Raw genomic sequence first — 13,611 nt, forward strand, 5'->3', positions numbered from 1 at the left:
TCTAGTCGGGAGTGGTGCTGACTGAAAACAGATGATTTGGAGCGATTCGCGCGCCATCTGTTGGTCATTCTAAGGACTTATTGAACTACCCTCGTAATATATCGAAGAGATCAAAATTATTTATAATTCATTATTTCAGAGCTTTAGTAATAACCTTGCGAAAAAATATTATAGGGGATTCAAAAGTATTCAGAATGGACCGTCCAAAAATACATAGAAAATATAAATGTAAATAACAATTTTCTTAAGTTTAAAAAAAATCAAAATAAATTCTTACAAAACTTTCTTATTGTGAAAACAAAATAATTTTCTGTTAAATAATTTAATTTATAACCTAAAACATGTATTTTCAACCGAGAAGATTAATTTTTTGGAGAAAAAGGCGAATTTAAAAACAAAAATATAAATTCTTAAACAGTCCATTGGATTTTCACCTATAAAAGATAAGTTTTCGGCCACACAGTTGCATTTTCTTTCGAGAAAAATAAATTTGACCAAGAAATGCAATACTATAATTTTCAATCAAAAAATTATTCTTTTTACAAAAAAACTGACGTTTAAAAAAATAGTTAAAGTTCAATCAAATAGATGAATTTTTAACTAAAGTGATGAATCTTTATCTGAAATAGTCTAATTTTGATTTAAAAAATAAACAATGAAACAAAGGTCAACGACTTAAAAAAAATTTTAATTGTCAACCAAAGATATCATTTTTCAACTAAAGCCATGCACCAAACAATACATTTCTAACACAGTACTTCAACTTTTAACCCAATAGTGGAATTTTCGACCAAAATAATTAATTTTATACCTTAAAAGATGAGTTTTTAACTAAATTTAACGCAATAGTGTGTCAAACACGTAAATATTTCTTGACCCACACAGCAAATTTTTAAGATGTAAATATGTAATTATTGGTATACAATTTATTTTAACAACTTTTTTTAATTCTGAAATTACTATATAAAGAGATTTTCAGAAAAAAATGGGGACAAAACTTAATTTTTTAAATAAATATCATAAATATTGTTTAAGCAATATAAACAATTGTTTGCCCCCTCCAAAAGGTTTCTGATTTTAAAAAAATATAAAAAACTAAATTAGGTAAAAAAAATTATCAAAATCAGAGCTGTTGTAGAGGACTTCCAAATTTTGCCTGTTTTATGTATTCATTGATTATACTCACAAGCAAAAAACTGTTTGTAGGAAAATATAAAATTTTTAAACTGATAGAAATATAAAAAAAGTATAAGATTACTCCACATGGATAGTTGCAGAGACGGCTGCAATAATCAAATTAATGTGCAGAATTTATGAAAATAAAACCAAGAATCTAACGACAAATTTGAACAGCCACCATAAAGTTTTTCTATTGAAATTTGAAAAAAAGATCAAGATTTTTCCCTAAAAAAGTATTGATTTGACTAACTTTTAAGTCGGTTTATTAAATTCATTGAATCGTCGGAACTGGAAATTTTTCAATTCTTGTTTGCTTTGTTTGATCTTTGAAATTGATTTAAAATCTTTGTCGAATAATGGAATTCTTTCTGTAATCTTTTAAATTTATCTGAAAACTTTGCAAAATATTTAAAATCTTTGCAAAATTTTGACAAAATCTTTGAGATATTCCTACAACTTTTGTCAAATCTTTGTGAAATCTGTGAAATCATTGGAAATCTTTACAAACATTTTGAAATATTTGGTAATATTTGTGAAGATATTTAAATCTCTTTCAAAACATTGGGAAATCTTGTATCTCTTTTTTAAATCTATTCTCTCATCTTTATCTCTCTATTATCTGTCTGAAATCTTTGTAAAATCAGTTCAATTAATATTTGAAATATTTGGTAATATTTGTGAAATGATTGAAATCTTTGAAATTGATCTAAAAACATTTCAAAATATTAAAAATTTGTGCTCAATCTTTTAAATGCATCTGAAATTTTTGTGACCTAATAGAAGTATATGTAAAATAATAGAAGTATTTGTGAAATATTTTAAATCTCTCCGCAAAATATTTCGAATCCTAATGAAATCTTCGAGAAATAATTGCAATTTTGTCAAATTTCTGGAAATTTTTTTTGGAATATTTGAAATGTTTGGTAATGTTTGTGAAATAATTTTATTCTTTGTTAATCTTTCGGAAATAATTAAAAATCTTTGTGAAATATTTGAAAACATTAAGATCTTTGGGAAATCATGTAAAATCTTTGAGAATTCTCTAAAAATCTTGCCGAAATATTTGAAATCTTAGGTAAATCATTGAAATCTTTGTGAAATCTTTGTAAAATCTTTGCGAAAGATTTGAAATCTTTGTGAAATCATTAGAAAATCATTGAAATCCTTGTTCAATATTTAAAATCTATCTGAAATCTTTGTGAAATAATAGAAGTGTTTGTGAAATCTTTCAAATATATCCGAAGTATTTGTGAAATATTTGAAATATTTATGAAATCTTTATGAAGCCGTTGAAAAATTATTGCAAACTTTGTCAAATCTTTTGAATCTATCCGAAATGTTTGCGAAATCTGTGAAATCTTTGGGTAATCATTAAAATCTTTGTCTAATTTTTGAAATCTTTCTGAAATCGTTGGCAATTTGAATTTTATACCTGTATTTAAAATTTCCGAAATCTTAGAACGTAGGATTTGATATGAGTTCTGCTTATGTAGGATTTCACGTAGGTTTAATGAGAATCTGTTGAAATTATAAGATTTCTCCACAAATAGAGTCGGATAAAAATTTCCAAGATCTTAAAGCACAGTATTTTTTACAAGTACTGTGCCAATGAGATTTGATAGATCAAAAATTTTTTAATTTTGGAATATAGAATTTTAATCAACTTCTGCGTGAATAGGATTTCATGTAGGTTAAATGAGTATTTTTTGGTAGAAAAGTAGAAGAGTTCTCGGTGGACAGAATTTTATTGAAATTTTTTAAGAAATGATTTTATACAAGTTCTGCGAGAATAAGATTTGACATTGTATTTGTTAGAAGTATTGTGCCAATGAGATTTGATAGAATTTCAATGAGAAGCTATTGATAAAAATATATAAGATTTTTCCATGGATAAAATTTGGTGAAAATTTCCGTAATCTTACAATATAGGATTTGATATCAGTTCTGCCTAGATAGAATTTCAAGAAGGTTTATTGAAAATCTTTTCAAAGAAAAATATAAAATTACTCTAGAACATTCTGTGACAGAGTTTCAATAAGATGATATTGTTTAAAAAATTATAAGATTTCTGGATGTATAAAATTTGATGACATTTTAATAAGAAATTATCAAGAGAAAAATATAAAATTTTTTGTTAGATAGCATTTGAGGAAAATTTCCGAAACTTTAGAATATATCACAGAATAAAGTAGTGATAAAATTTGTTGCAGGAAGTTTTTTAGAGACATAACGTTTTATTCAGACAACTCCGCATTTTTCAAAACACATGTGTTACCATGGAAAAAAAGAAAGTTTAACTGATATTTGTTTAAAGTTTATCCTGTAAAGTTAATTTTTATTGCACCGAATCATCAGAGAAGGTATTAGATTTGTGTAAAATTTGACCCCCCAATTTTTGTCAAATGTCCACGTTTTGAGACCCCCTGAATCCGAAAAACAGGTTTTTACGAATGTCTCTGTCTTTATGTCTGTATGTTCTTTAGCAGGCCATTTTTGATCAAAATTCAAAAAGTGGGCACATTTTGAATATTTTTGAGACCACTTTTTTAAAAATTCAAACATTCTCTTACGGTTATTCATAGAATTAAAAAAAATTTAACAATTTATCCACATGATTTTTTTTAAAAAATCAAAAATTACTAGAGTTATAGCATTTTCAAACATCAGAAAAGCAAACTAAAATGAACAATTTAAGCGAAACAACGCATGATATGAAAAAAAATTCTAAAGAAGAAAAACATTGCTTTTTGAAAGCCCTACAGGATTATGATAACAACTTTTTAAATTTGGTCAAAAAGTTGAAAATTCAAAATTTGATCGTACAAAAAATTTCTGAAACCACATTTTTTCAAGATGTAAAAATTCTATGCACGGCTGTTCATAGTACTTCAAAACCTAAACAATTTATCCTTTTGACTTTTTTTATAAAAAGAAAATTGTCAGAGTTAGTGCATTTTCAAAATAAAAAAAAAATAAATAAAATGAACATTTTAAGCCAAAAAACGCATGATATAAAAAAGTCAAGAAAAGAAAAACTTCCTTTTTTGAAAGCCCTACAGGAGTACGATAACAACTTTTATAATTTGGTCGAGAAGTTGAACACTCCAAATTTGATCGTACTAAAAATAATTAAAAATCCAAAAATTCCATTTTTTGGTCAAAATATGCAAGATACGAAAGAAATGAAAAAGCTCAAATTGCGCGCCCTGGAAGGAACTACAAATTAAGAATGAATCACTTTTCGATATAAGTTACGAGAAAAAATGAGACAAAACTTGTTCATCCAAAAAAGAGCTATAATTTTTGAAAGGACACTTAGTATTTGCTTTAGTCGTAAAAATTAACATTCTAAATAAAAATATTAAATTGGTTTGAAAGAACGACACAAGGTATAAACTTAAATTACCAGACAAAATTTGTTTGCCTAAAAATATCTATAAATTTATTATAAATTATTTTTCGATAGAACGAGTAGATTTTCTTTTAATCGTAAAAAATAAGATTACAAATTAAAAAATTAACATTTTAGAAAAAGCACAGAAAAGACGAAGCAGGGAATAGGCTCCTATATAGGACCCTATATAGGTTCCTGTATTAGAGCCTATACAGATGTGCAGTAGTTTTTATTTATTCGCAAAAAACAACATTGAAAATAAAAAAAATTATAAAAGCAAGGAAATAACAATTAGTATGATTCAAGTTTTATGCATATTGTGAATTGTAATGATATACTTTTATTGAAATAATACATGTTTCAGATCAGCTTAGAATAGAATTTAAAGCAAAATAAGAAACAAATACAAAAATAAACATGATAAATACAATTTGCTTTTTATTTTGCAATTTTTTAATAAGTAATCCCTGGCAGAGTTACATAAAAAATGTATTATAATTGATATAAAAGTGTAGTGCATGATGTAGAAAAGTCGACAGGTTGGACAAAATCGAGTGCGAAGCACGAGATACGTGATGAGAATGTGTTCGTTAAAACCAAAAGAGCTTTAACAAAAGAGAGTTCAAAATCACAAAATTACAGTTGTTGGTCCGTTCACCTTTGATTTTAAAAGGTCTGTGCCCCAATGCGGAAGAAATGCAAGGACTAAGTGCGGAGTGTGATTGCCCTCAGTCGCGTGCCGTAGGTGCCCTCAAACTCTCGAGCTAAGCTTTTTTAACAAAAGAGAATTCACAATCACAAAATGATAGTGGTGGATGTTTTGAGTCTTAATTTTAAAATGTTTGCCCAAGAAAGTGCGAAAATATAAAGACCGAATGCGTAGCGCGAGATAAATGTACAATCGAGCGCGAAGCGCGAGAAGCAGCAGTGGCGCACCCCAGGCGCGTTCAAACTTGCGAACGAAGCGAGCCGCGCGCGTAGCGTGCGATGAAAATGTGCCCGTCTAGCGGGCAGATTTTTTTTGTTATGATTTCATGTAAGTTTTGCGATGATAAGATTTTATAGCGTTTCATTGCGACAATGTTGATGGAAAAGCATACGATTTCTCAAAAAATATAATTTAATAGAAGTATCCAACTTTCTGGAAAATTGGATGTTAAACATGTCTGGTTCTATTAGGATTTGATAGGGTTTCAATAAGATGCTGTTAAAAAAGTATAAGATTTCTGGGAAAAACAACCTTAGTTAAAATTTAATTAATTAATAAGAATTTGATAAAAATTTCCGAAATTTGAGAATATATGATTTGATATAAGTTCTACGTCGATAGGATTGAATCTAGCTTCAATGAGGATATGTTGCTAGAAAAGTATACGATTTTTCCAAAGATTGAATTTGATAGAAATATCTAAGATTCTGGAACCTAGAATTTGAATCAAGCCTAATACTGTTAAGATTTTATAGAGTTTCGATACAATTTTGTTGGCAGAGAGATATACGATTTTTGTAAACAAATTTTTAAAATAAAATTTCCATAAATTTTATTTTCAGGAAAAAATTTCGAAAAATAAAATTCCGCAGTAAGAAGGTTTCCAAATAATAAGATTCCCGGATAATAAAATTTCGGAATAATAAAATTCCCGAATGGGTAAATATAAAATGAAAACCGCGAATGATAAAATTGCGGAATAATAAAAATCCCGAGTTGGAAAATTCCCAAAATAATAAAATTTCCAAATAATAAAATGCCTGAACAGTTTACAATTTTACCGAATTTAAAAATGTACAAATGATAAAATTTTCGGCAGAAAACTGCCGATTAATAAAATATCTAAACTATTTTTTAATTTTTTCAAGAATTTTATAATTTAAGAATTTTATTATTCGGAAATTTTCCAGTTCGGAAATGTTATTATTTGGGAACTTTACAGTCAGAATTTTTTTTGGGGATTTCCAGTCGTTCCTTTATTTGTAATAATTGAATTAATTTGAATTATAATAATAATAATTATTATTATTACATATAATAATAATAATTATTATTATTTCTATATAATTATATTGAATATATAAAAGAAAATCAAAAAGTATCAGATTCCTCTCGGATAGAGCTGGATGAAAACTTCCAAGATTTTAGAACACAGTGTTTGTTACAAGTATTGCTTCAATGAGATTTGATAGAATTTTAATGTGAAACTAGCTATAGAAAAAGATAAGATTTTTCGAGGGATATGATTTGATAAAAATTTCTGAAATTTTAGAATATAGGATTTGATATAATTTCTGTGTGAATAGGATATAATGTAGCTTAATTGAAAATTTGTTGATAGAAAATAACACGATTTTTTTAAAGATTGAATTTGATAGAAATATCCAAGATTCTGAAACATAAGATTCGAAACAATTTTGGTACCGTTAAGATTTGATCCACTCTCAATAAGATTCTGTTTGTGGAAAAACATAAGATTACTCTAAAAATGTGAAAATGTAATCCTCTAAAAATTAACGCTCTGGATCTTTTTAAACCAAATTTAAACTTTTTCCTCTCTGTGATCCGTGACAGGAGGACCGAATACAGCGTTGCCTCAGAAATAATCAAAGAGGACTTCACGAGAAAAATAATTGACTCCAATTGTTAAATTGTGCATTTCCTTAATAACACATCCGACGTTCGACTCTGGAAGTCTGGCTATCCACGATAATTCTTAAATCACAAAATTCAGACTTTTCCCACAAACCCAGTATCAATGAGAATTTCAATAAAAAAGTGATGGAAGAAATTATGATTCAACATCAAATTTAATAATTTATCAAAGAAAATTTCAAATAAGAAAATAAATAAGTTAAAGGATTTGGAACTATGATTCTGGTGTCCCAGTTCAGTGACTTGCCTTTGTGTTAAATTGTGTCAGAGACCTAATTGAATGAAGGAGTGAGAATTACGTCACATGATAGCTAGATAATTGAATATTCATTGACCAAGTTTTTTTGTACAATAAAAATTAAGAAAAATTTTTTAATCTATTTTAATTAAAATTAATCTATGTGTGCTGAGGTCAGGGCTATAAAAACAGACCACTTTCAATTAGCAGCCTAACATACATTGTACCTACGATTATTCAATTGAAATCGACTAACTGGCAACGAGCGGAGACAACCCAGCCCAAACCAAATTCATTTTCATTTACATTTTTTTATTTATAATAAATAATACAAACAGAATAGAAAAAGGATACAATTTCTGCTAGAAAAACCATTTTTCTGCAATGTTTTCAATGACGTTCGGTCATATAAAATGTATATTTATTTATATATAAGATACTCATAAATTAGAAAATAATTACAATACTTAAATCATAATTTCATGTTGGAAAATTATTATCCTACACGCTACTATTTTACGAGGTAGGATTTTAAAAGATTCACTTCAAACGAGTATTCAGCGGTACTTTTTATTATTTAAATACGAATGTAAACAACGTAACAATATTTAAAATATTCCTATTGGAATATCCATATTCTAAAGTAAAATTATTTCCACTGTACAAGATACTAATTATTTGTTATACTAAAAACACTTTCCTTGTGATATTCAACAAAACCGTTTAATATTTTTAAAATATTACGACTTATTTTATCAGGATTGTTTATTATTAATTTTTGTCTTCATTGTCGTCAGTTAAACAATTTTATTTAACACATCGCTCTTTGGCAAACGCACACTCGAATTTGATTCGTTTCTTACATATAAATGGACCTAGGCCACAAGTCATGAAAAGTCTCTATCAAAATATTGTTTTAAATTCTATCCTTTTCTTTAACACATAAAACAGAAATTAAAAGCGTTTCAAGAAGGGCTTCAGGATTAAATCCTCGAGGTCCTTTCCATAAATAAGTGAGCGAAAATGATTAATTAACAAGCTTAAAAAATTAAAAATACTATTTAGAGAGTCGGTATTGAATAGTCGAACGGAAATCGTCCTTTTTTGATTTAGTCTCTTGGCAAAACTCACTTTCTTTTTTTCATTTTTCGAGAAAAGCTGAAAATGGAAGACAGTTTGAATAAAATAAGAGTTTCATTTTCACTATTCACTTTCTCGGCACTTTGTATGAGTTCATTTAGTCTTTTTGGTCCTTTTATATTATTTCACACTACGTAGACAGGATCCTTGCATACGGATATCCTGGCTTCCTGCAGAATTCTCAGTCTTGGACCCAAGGGGACTCCCATCTTTTGCAGCCTTTCTTCACTCAAGTAGGGCAGTTCTACCATTCCTACTTTTTCTTTCTCAAAGGCGCTGGCGTATTTCTGTAATAATAAAAAAAAATTTCAATTGAGAAAATTGATTTTTTTTATATTACAAAGAGTTTTCACAGTCTAGAGTTCGTGAATGATCGAATTTATAATTAATCAAATTTCCAAATTGGAAAATATCCGAACTAGAAAAGTCAAGAATTCCCGAATTTAATCAATTAATTTTTTATTTCGTAAATTAATGAAAGTATTAAAAATTAAAGGGACGACTGAAAATCCCCAAAAACAATTTCTGACTGTAAAATTCCTAATTAATAACATTTCCGAACTGGAAAATTCCCAAATGATAAGATTCTTGAAACAATGAAAAAATAGTTTAGATATTTTATAATTCGGCAATTTTCTTTCAGGAATTTTTTTATTCGTGAATTTTCCAATTCGGTAAAATTGTAAACTGCTCAGGAATTTTATTATTTGGAAATTTTATTATTGGGGAATTTTCCAACTCGTGATTTTTATTATTCCGAAATTTTATCATTCGGGGATGTTATTATTTGGGAATCTTCCAATTGGGGAGTTTTCCAATTCTCTAATATTGTAAACTGCTCAGGAATTTTATTTCAATATTTTGTATTCATAAAATTTATTAAATCATTAAAACGAAAGGGGCAACTTAAAATCCGAAAAAATAAAATTTCTGACCCTGTGAAATTCCCGAATTGAAAAATTCCCGACTAATAAAATTTCCGAATGGGAAAATTCCCTAATAATAAAAATTTTGAATATTTACGATGAAAAGGCAGTAATGTCATTTGATAATTCGGCAATTTTTTGTCGAGAATTTTCCAGTTCGGTAATATCGTAAACTGTTCTGGAAATTTTTTATTCCGGAATCTTATTTTTGGGTAATTTTTCTATTTGAGAATTTTATTATTTGGGCATTTTTTAATTCGGGAATTTTATTATTCCGAAATTTTGTTATCGAGGAATTTTATTATTTGGGAATCTTCCAACTGTGGAATTTTATTTTTCGGGATTTCTGTGTAAAAATAAAATTCGGAAGCGAAAAACAAAATTCCTGATACTATAAAATTCTCGAAATGGAAAATTCACGAATTGGAAAATATCCGAACAAGAAAATGGCAATATCTCGAATTTCATGAATCAATATTTTGTTATTTATAAAATAATAAAGTGAACTGTTCAGGAATTTTATTATAGGGGTATTTTCCATTTCGGAAATTTTATTATTTGGAAATTCTATTTTTCCGGATTTGTTTAGAAAAATAAAATTCCCAATACTGTAAGATTCTTGAATAGGAAAATTCCCGAATCATGAAATTCATTCTAGAAACCAAACAATTAAAAAATAGTTCGGACATTTCATAACTCGGCAATTTTCTGTCGGGGATTCTATTATTCGGGAATTTTCCAAATCGGTAATATTTTTAATTGTTCAGGAATTGTATTATTGAGGAATTTTATGATTTGGGAATTTCATAATTCAGAAATTTTATTATTCGTGAATTTTATTATTTGGGAATCTTCCAATTCGGGCATCATATTTTTCGGGATAGTTTATAATATTACTGAATATGACAATTCTCGAATAATAAAATTCCCGACAGAAAATTCCTTGATTAAAAAACATCTAAACTAGAATTCCCTGAATTCTAAAATTCCCGAGTATAAACAGTTACAATTTTATCTTATAATTAATTTTAATTAAAATTGCAATATAGATTTAATTGTAATAAGTTGTTTAATTTCAAAAATGAAACCATTTTAATTGTTTAAATTAGGAAATTTTCTAGCTCGGATATTTTATAATTTGACAATATTCTGTGGGTAATTTTATTATTCGAGAATTTCCAAACTTGATAATATTGTAAACAGTTAGGAGTTTCATAATTCAGACATTTTTCAATTCAGTAATAGTATAAACTGTTCGGGAATTTCAATACTCAGGAAATTTATTTTTCGGAAATCTTATTATTCAAGAATCCTACAGCGTCGAAAATTTTATTTTTCGGGATTATTCAGTCGTCCCCAATTACAATTTCTTGACAATTAAATTCCTATAAATTTATAACAACAATTTTAATTGCTTGATTTCGGGCATCTTTTAATTCGGTTATTTTATAATTTGTCAATTTTCGGTCATGCATTTTCAAATTCAGTAATATCATAAACTTCGTTATTTTTATAATTCGAGAATTTTTCAATTCGGCAATTTTCGAAGTGGGGAATTTCACAGTGTCAGCAATTTTATTTTTTGGATTTTTTAGACTTTCCCTGAAATCACTTAAACCCAAAGGTGAGAATAGAGAGGCTAATTAAAAAAAAAAACAGTTTTAATGTAAAAAATGAAAATACCCAGTTTTTCTCGAAAACGAAGCAAGCTTTGAAAAAAAATACAAATTATGCATTGGGAAAATTCCTAAAAATTCTTAACTTTTTATCTCAGTTTTTTTTTCTTGAAAAAATCAATCCGATATAATTATTTTAAGTAAAAACGCATCACATGATTTTTAACCATAAGCACTTTTTATCCTAAGCTGATAAAATTTTAAAAATTAAAAAAAATATTTTTATATAATTCGAATAATAATGATATTTTTCTGTTCCAATTTTTTTATCTCGTATAAATTGTTACTTAAAATTTAAAAAAAGGGCCTTTATAATTTCAAATCTAACTCAGTTTTCTTGAAAATCTTGATTTTTTTATTTTAAGAGATAAAAATTAGATTTTCATTGTCTTATACCAGATAACAAATCAGATCAGAAAAATGTTGAAGATTGTGTTTTTGTAGACATTTTTCCCAGACAAAAATTTTTCCAAGGTACAATTTTTTCCTTTTAAATGTTTTCATATCTCGCATTATTTTTTAGAAAAACTAAGTTTATCAATTTTTAAAAATTAAAAATGTAAGTGGATCTAGCATAATTATATTTTTACAATCTGCCTTGCTTTATTCATTGCTATTTTCTCAGAAAGGTATAGAATTAGTGATTTAAATTCGCTTAACGGATTTTGATTCCGCGGATTAAATCCCTTTACTTCTTAGATTTTTATAAACAAATTGATGAACAAAAATGATTTTTGTTGTATTTTGAAGACTGGAAGCATTTATTGTCCGGATTTTATTGTTGAATCATGTAAAATGAATGTCGTATTACAAATTAACACTAATAGGTTACATTCTTGATTGTTATAAACAATTAACAAGAACGAATTGATTAAATAAGCGCTTTTGGATATGGAAAATTGGTTTCTTTAACGAAATCGTTTAATTTACTCTGAAAAATAATACTTCACATGCATGTATTGACGCATAATAACATTCTTAATTGTTACAAACAATGCCGATAAATAAATTCATTAAATAGGCGCTATTAGATACAGAAAAGGCTTTTTTTTAGCAGAATCGTTAATTTTCACCTTAAAAATAATACATCACCGGAATTTATTGGAACTTAAAAAAATGTTTAATTATTATAAACAATTATTAAGAACAAATTTACACAGTGGGAATTTTAAACATTGACGGCCCCTTACAACTAGGGAAAATTTTAAGCATCAGAAAATCATTGTTGGAATATTATTCATGAGGGTAAAATAAAGAAATCTGCAAATCAGGAAAACCATGCGTTTTTAAGACCGGTAAAATCCGGAACATGACACGGAATTAATTTTTTTACGGGAATTTTCAGAAAGTTTGAGAACAAAATTTACCCAATTACTTGAAATATCACAAATTTAATATCATACGATATACAAAACTACTTCAAATTTAATAACTTCAAATTTAAAATTTTTCAAATGATAAGGTTAATTGTTGACTTTTTCAATTATGAAATTATTTAGGTCACGCTATTTGATTCTAAAATATTTTATTAAAAAAAAAAATTCATTTTGAACCTTTTGTTTTAAAGCGTAAAATTCAAAATTAAAGAATTTTAAAACGAAGATTTGAATACTTGAACAATTAAAAAATAAATCGGAATGAAATTGAAAAATTTGTATAAAAAACTGTCGGAGTTGATCAACTGTAAATACAAATTAATTAATCAATTATTAAATTAAACAGCAATTAGAGTATTACAAACTCAGCAATAATTGATTTTAGCTGGTAAGTTTTAAAAGCTATGAATTTTACTGCGTAAAAAATCAAAGAAAATAATAATAATTTGACTTTTAATTTAAAAATGCTGAGGATCGAAATGGATATTCTAATCAAGAAACGTTTAATGTTACTAATTTAGAAATTTTTTAAATTATATAATATTGAACATTTAAAAATGTATTAACTCCTTCTTTAATTTACATAAATTAAAATGAAAGCGTAAGTTTGTAGTTTTGTACCAGAAAATTTTGAACTGTTCAGTTCATAAAAGCTGAAAATGTTGAAGTTCAAATTGTAAATTATCTGGCGTTTAAATGAAAATGCTGTTTTAAAAATTGTTCAAGTTTTAATTTTGAAAGTTTAAAATTCGAAACAGTTCCACTTTGAGTTCCAATATTTTAATTTTAATGCCCGTGAAAAATTTTCGAAAATCAGAAAAAATCGGGAAATAGAGCGAAAAACTAACATTATTGTCAGTTATATTTAATAAGATATAAATGAAAGTTTTTTTCTAATTCATTATTCTTATATATTTAATAATTTATTTAAAAATTATTTTCATTAACCATTTAGAGAATCCCAATTTAAAAAGAAAAATCTGTGATGCAACTCATTTTTTGTCTATTTTACTTGGATTTCCTTTTCTTGTATATATA

The 13,611-nt window shown here is 26.8% G+C and overlaps 1 protein-coding gene across 5 annotated transcripts in view; it reads right to left on the reverse strand.

Moving 5' to 3' along the window:
• Positions 1 to 7,890: 7,890 nt before the first annotated feature.
• The window catches only part of LOC117168177, a 115,812-nt gene continuing 110,091 nt past the window's right edge, over positions 7,891 to 13,611 (reverse strand). For 4 of the 5 annotated variants that reach the window (XM_033353630.1, XM_033353626.1, XM_033353627.1 and 1 more), the window contains exon 15: positions 7,891 to 8,882. In XM_033353630.1, the coding sequence (XP_033209521.1) occupies positions 8,721 to 8,882 (162 nt within the window). In that variant the 3' untranslated portion in view covers positions 7,891 to 8,720. The remainder of the gene's footprint in view (positions 8,883 to 13,611) is intronic. The other variant, XM_033353629.1, reaches the window with a different exon arrangement.

Source organism: Belonocnema kinseyi, chromosome 2 (genome assembly GCF_010883055.1).
Source record: "Belonocnema kinseyi isolate 2016_QV_RU_SX_M_011 chromosome 2, B_treatae_v1, whole genome shotgun sequence".
NCBI lineage: Eukaryota > Metazoa > Arthropoda > Insecta > Hymenoptera > Cynipidae > Belonocnema > Belonocnema kinseyi.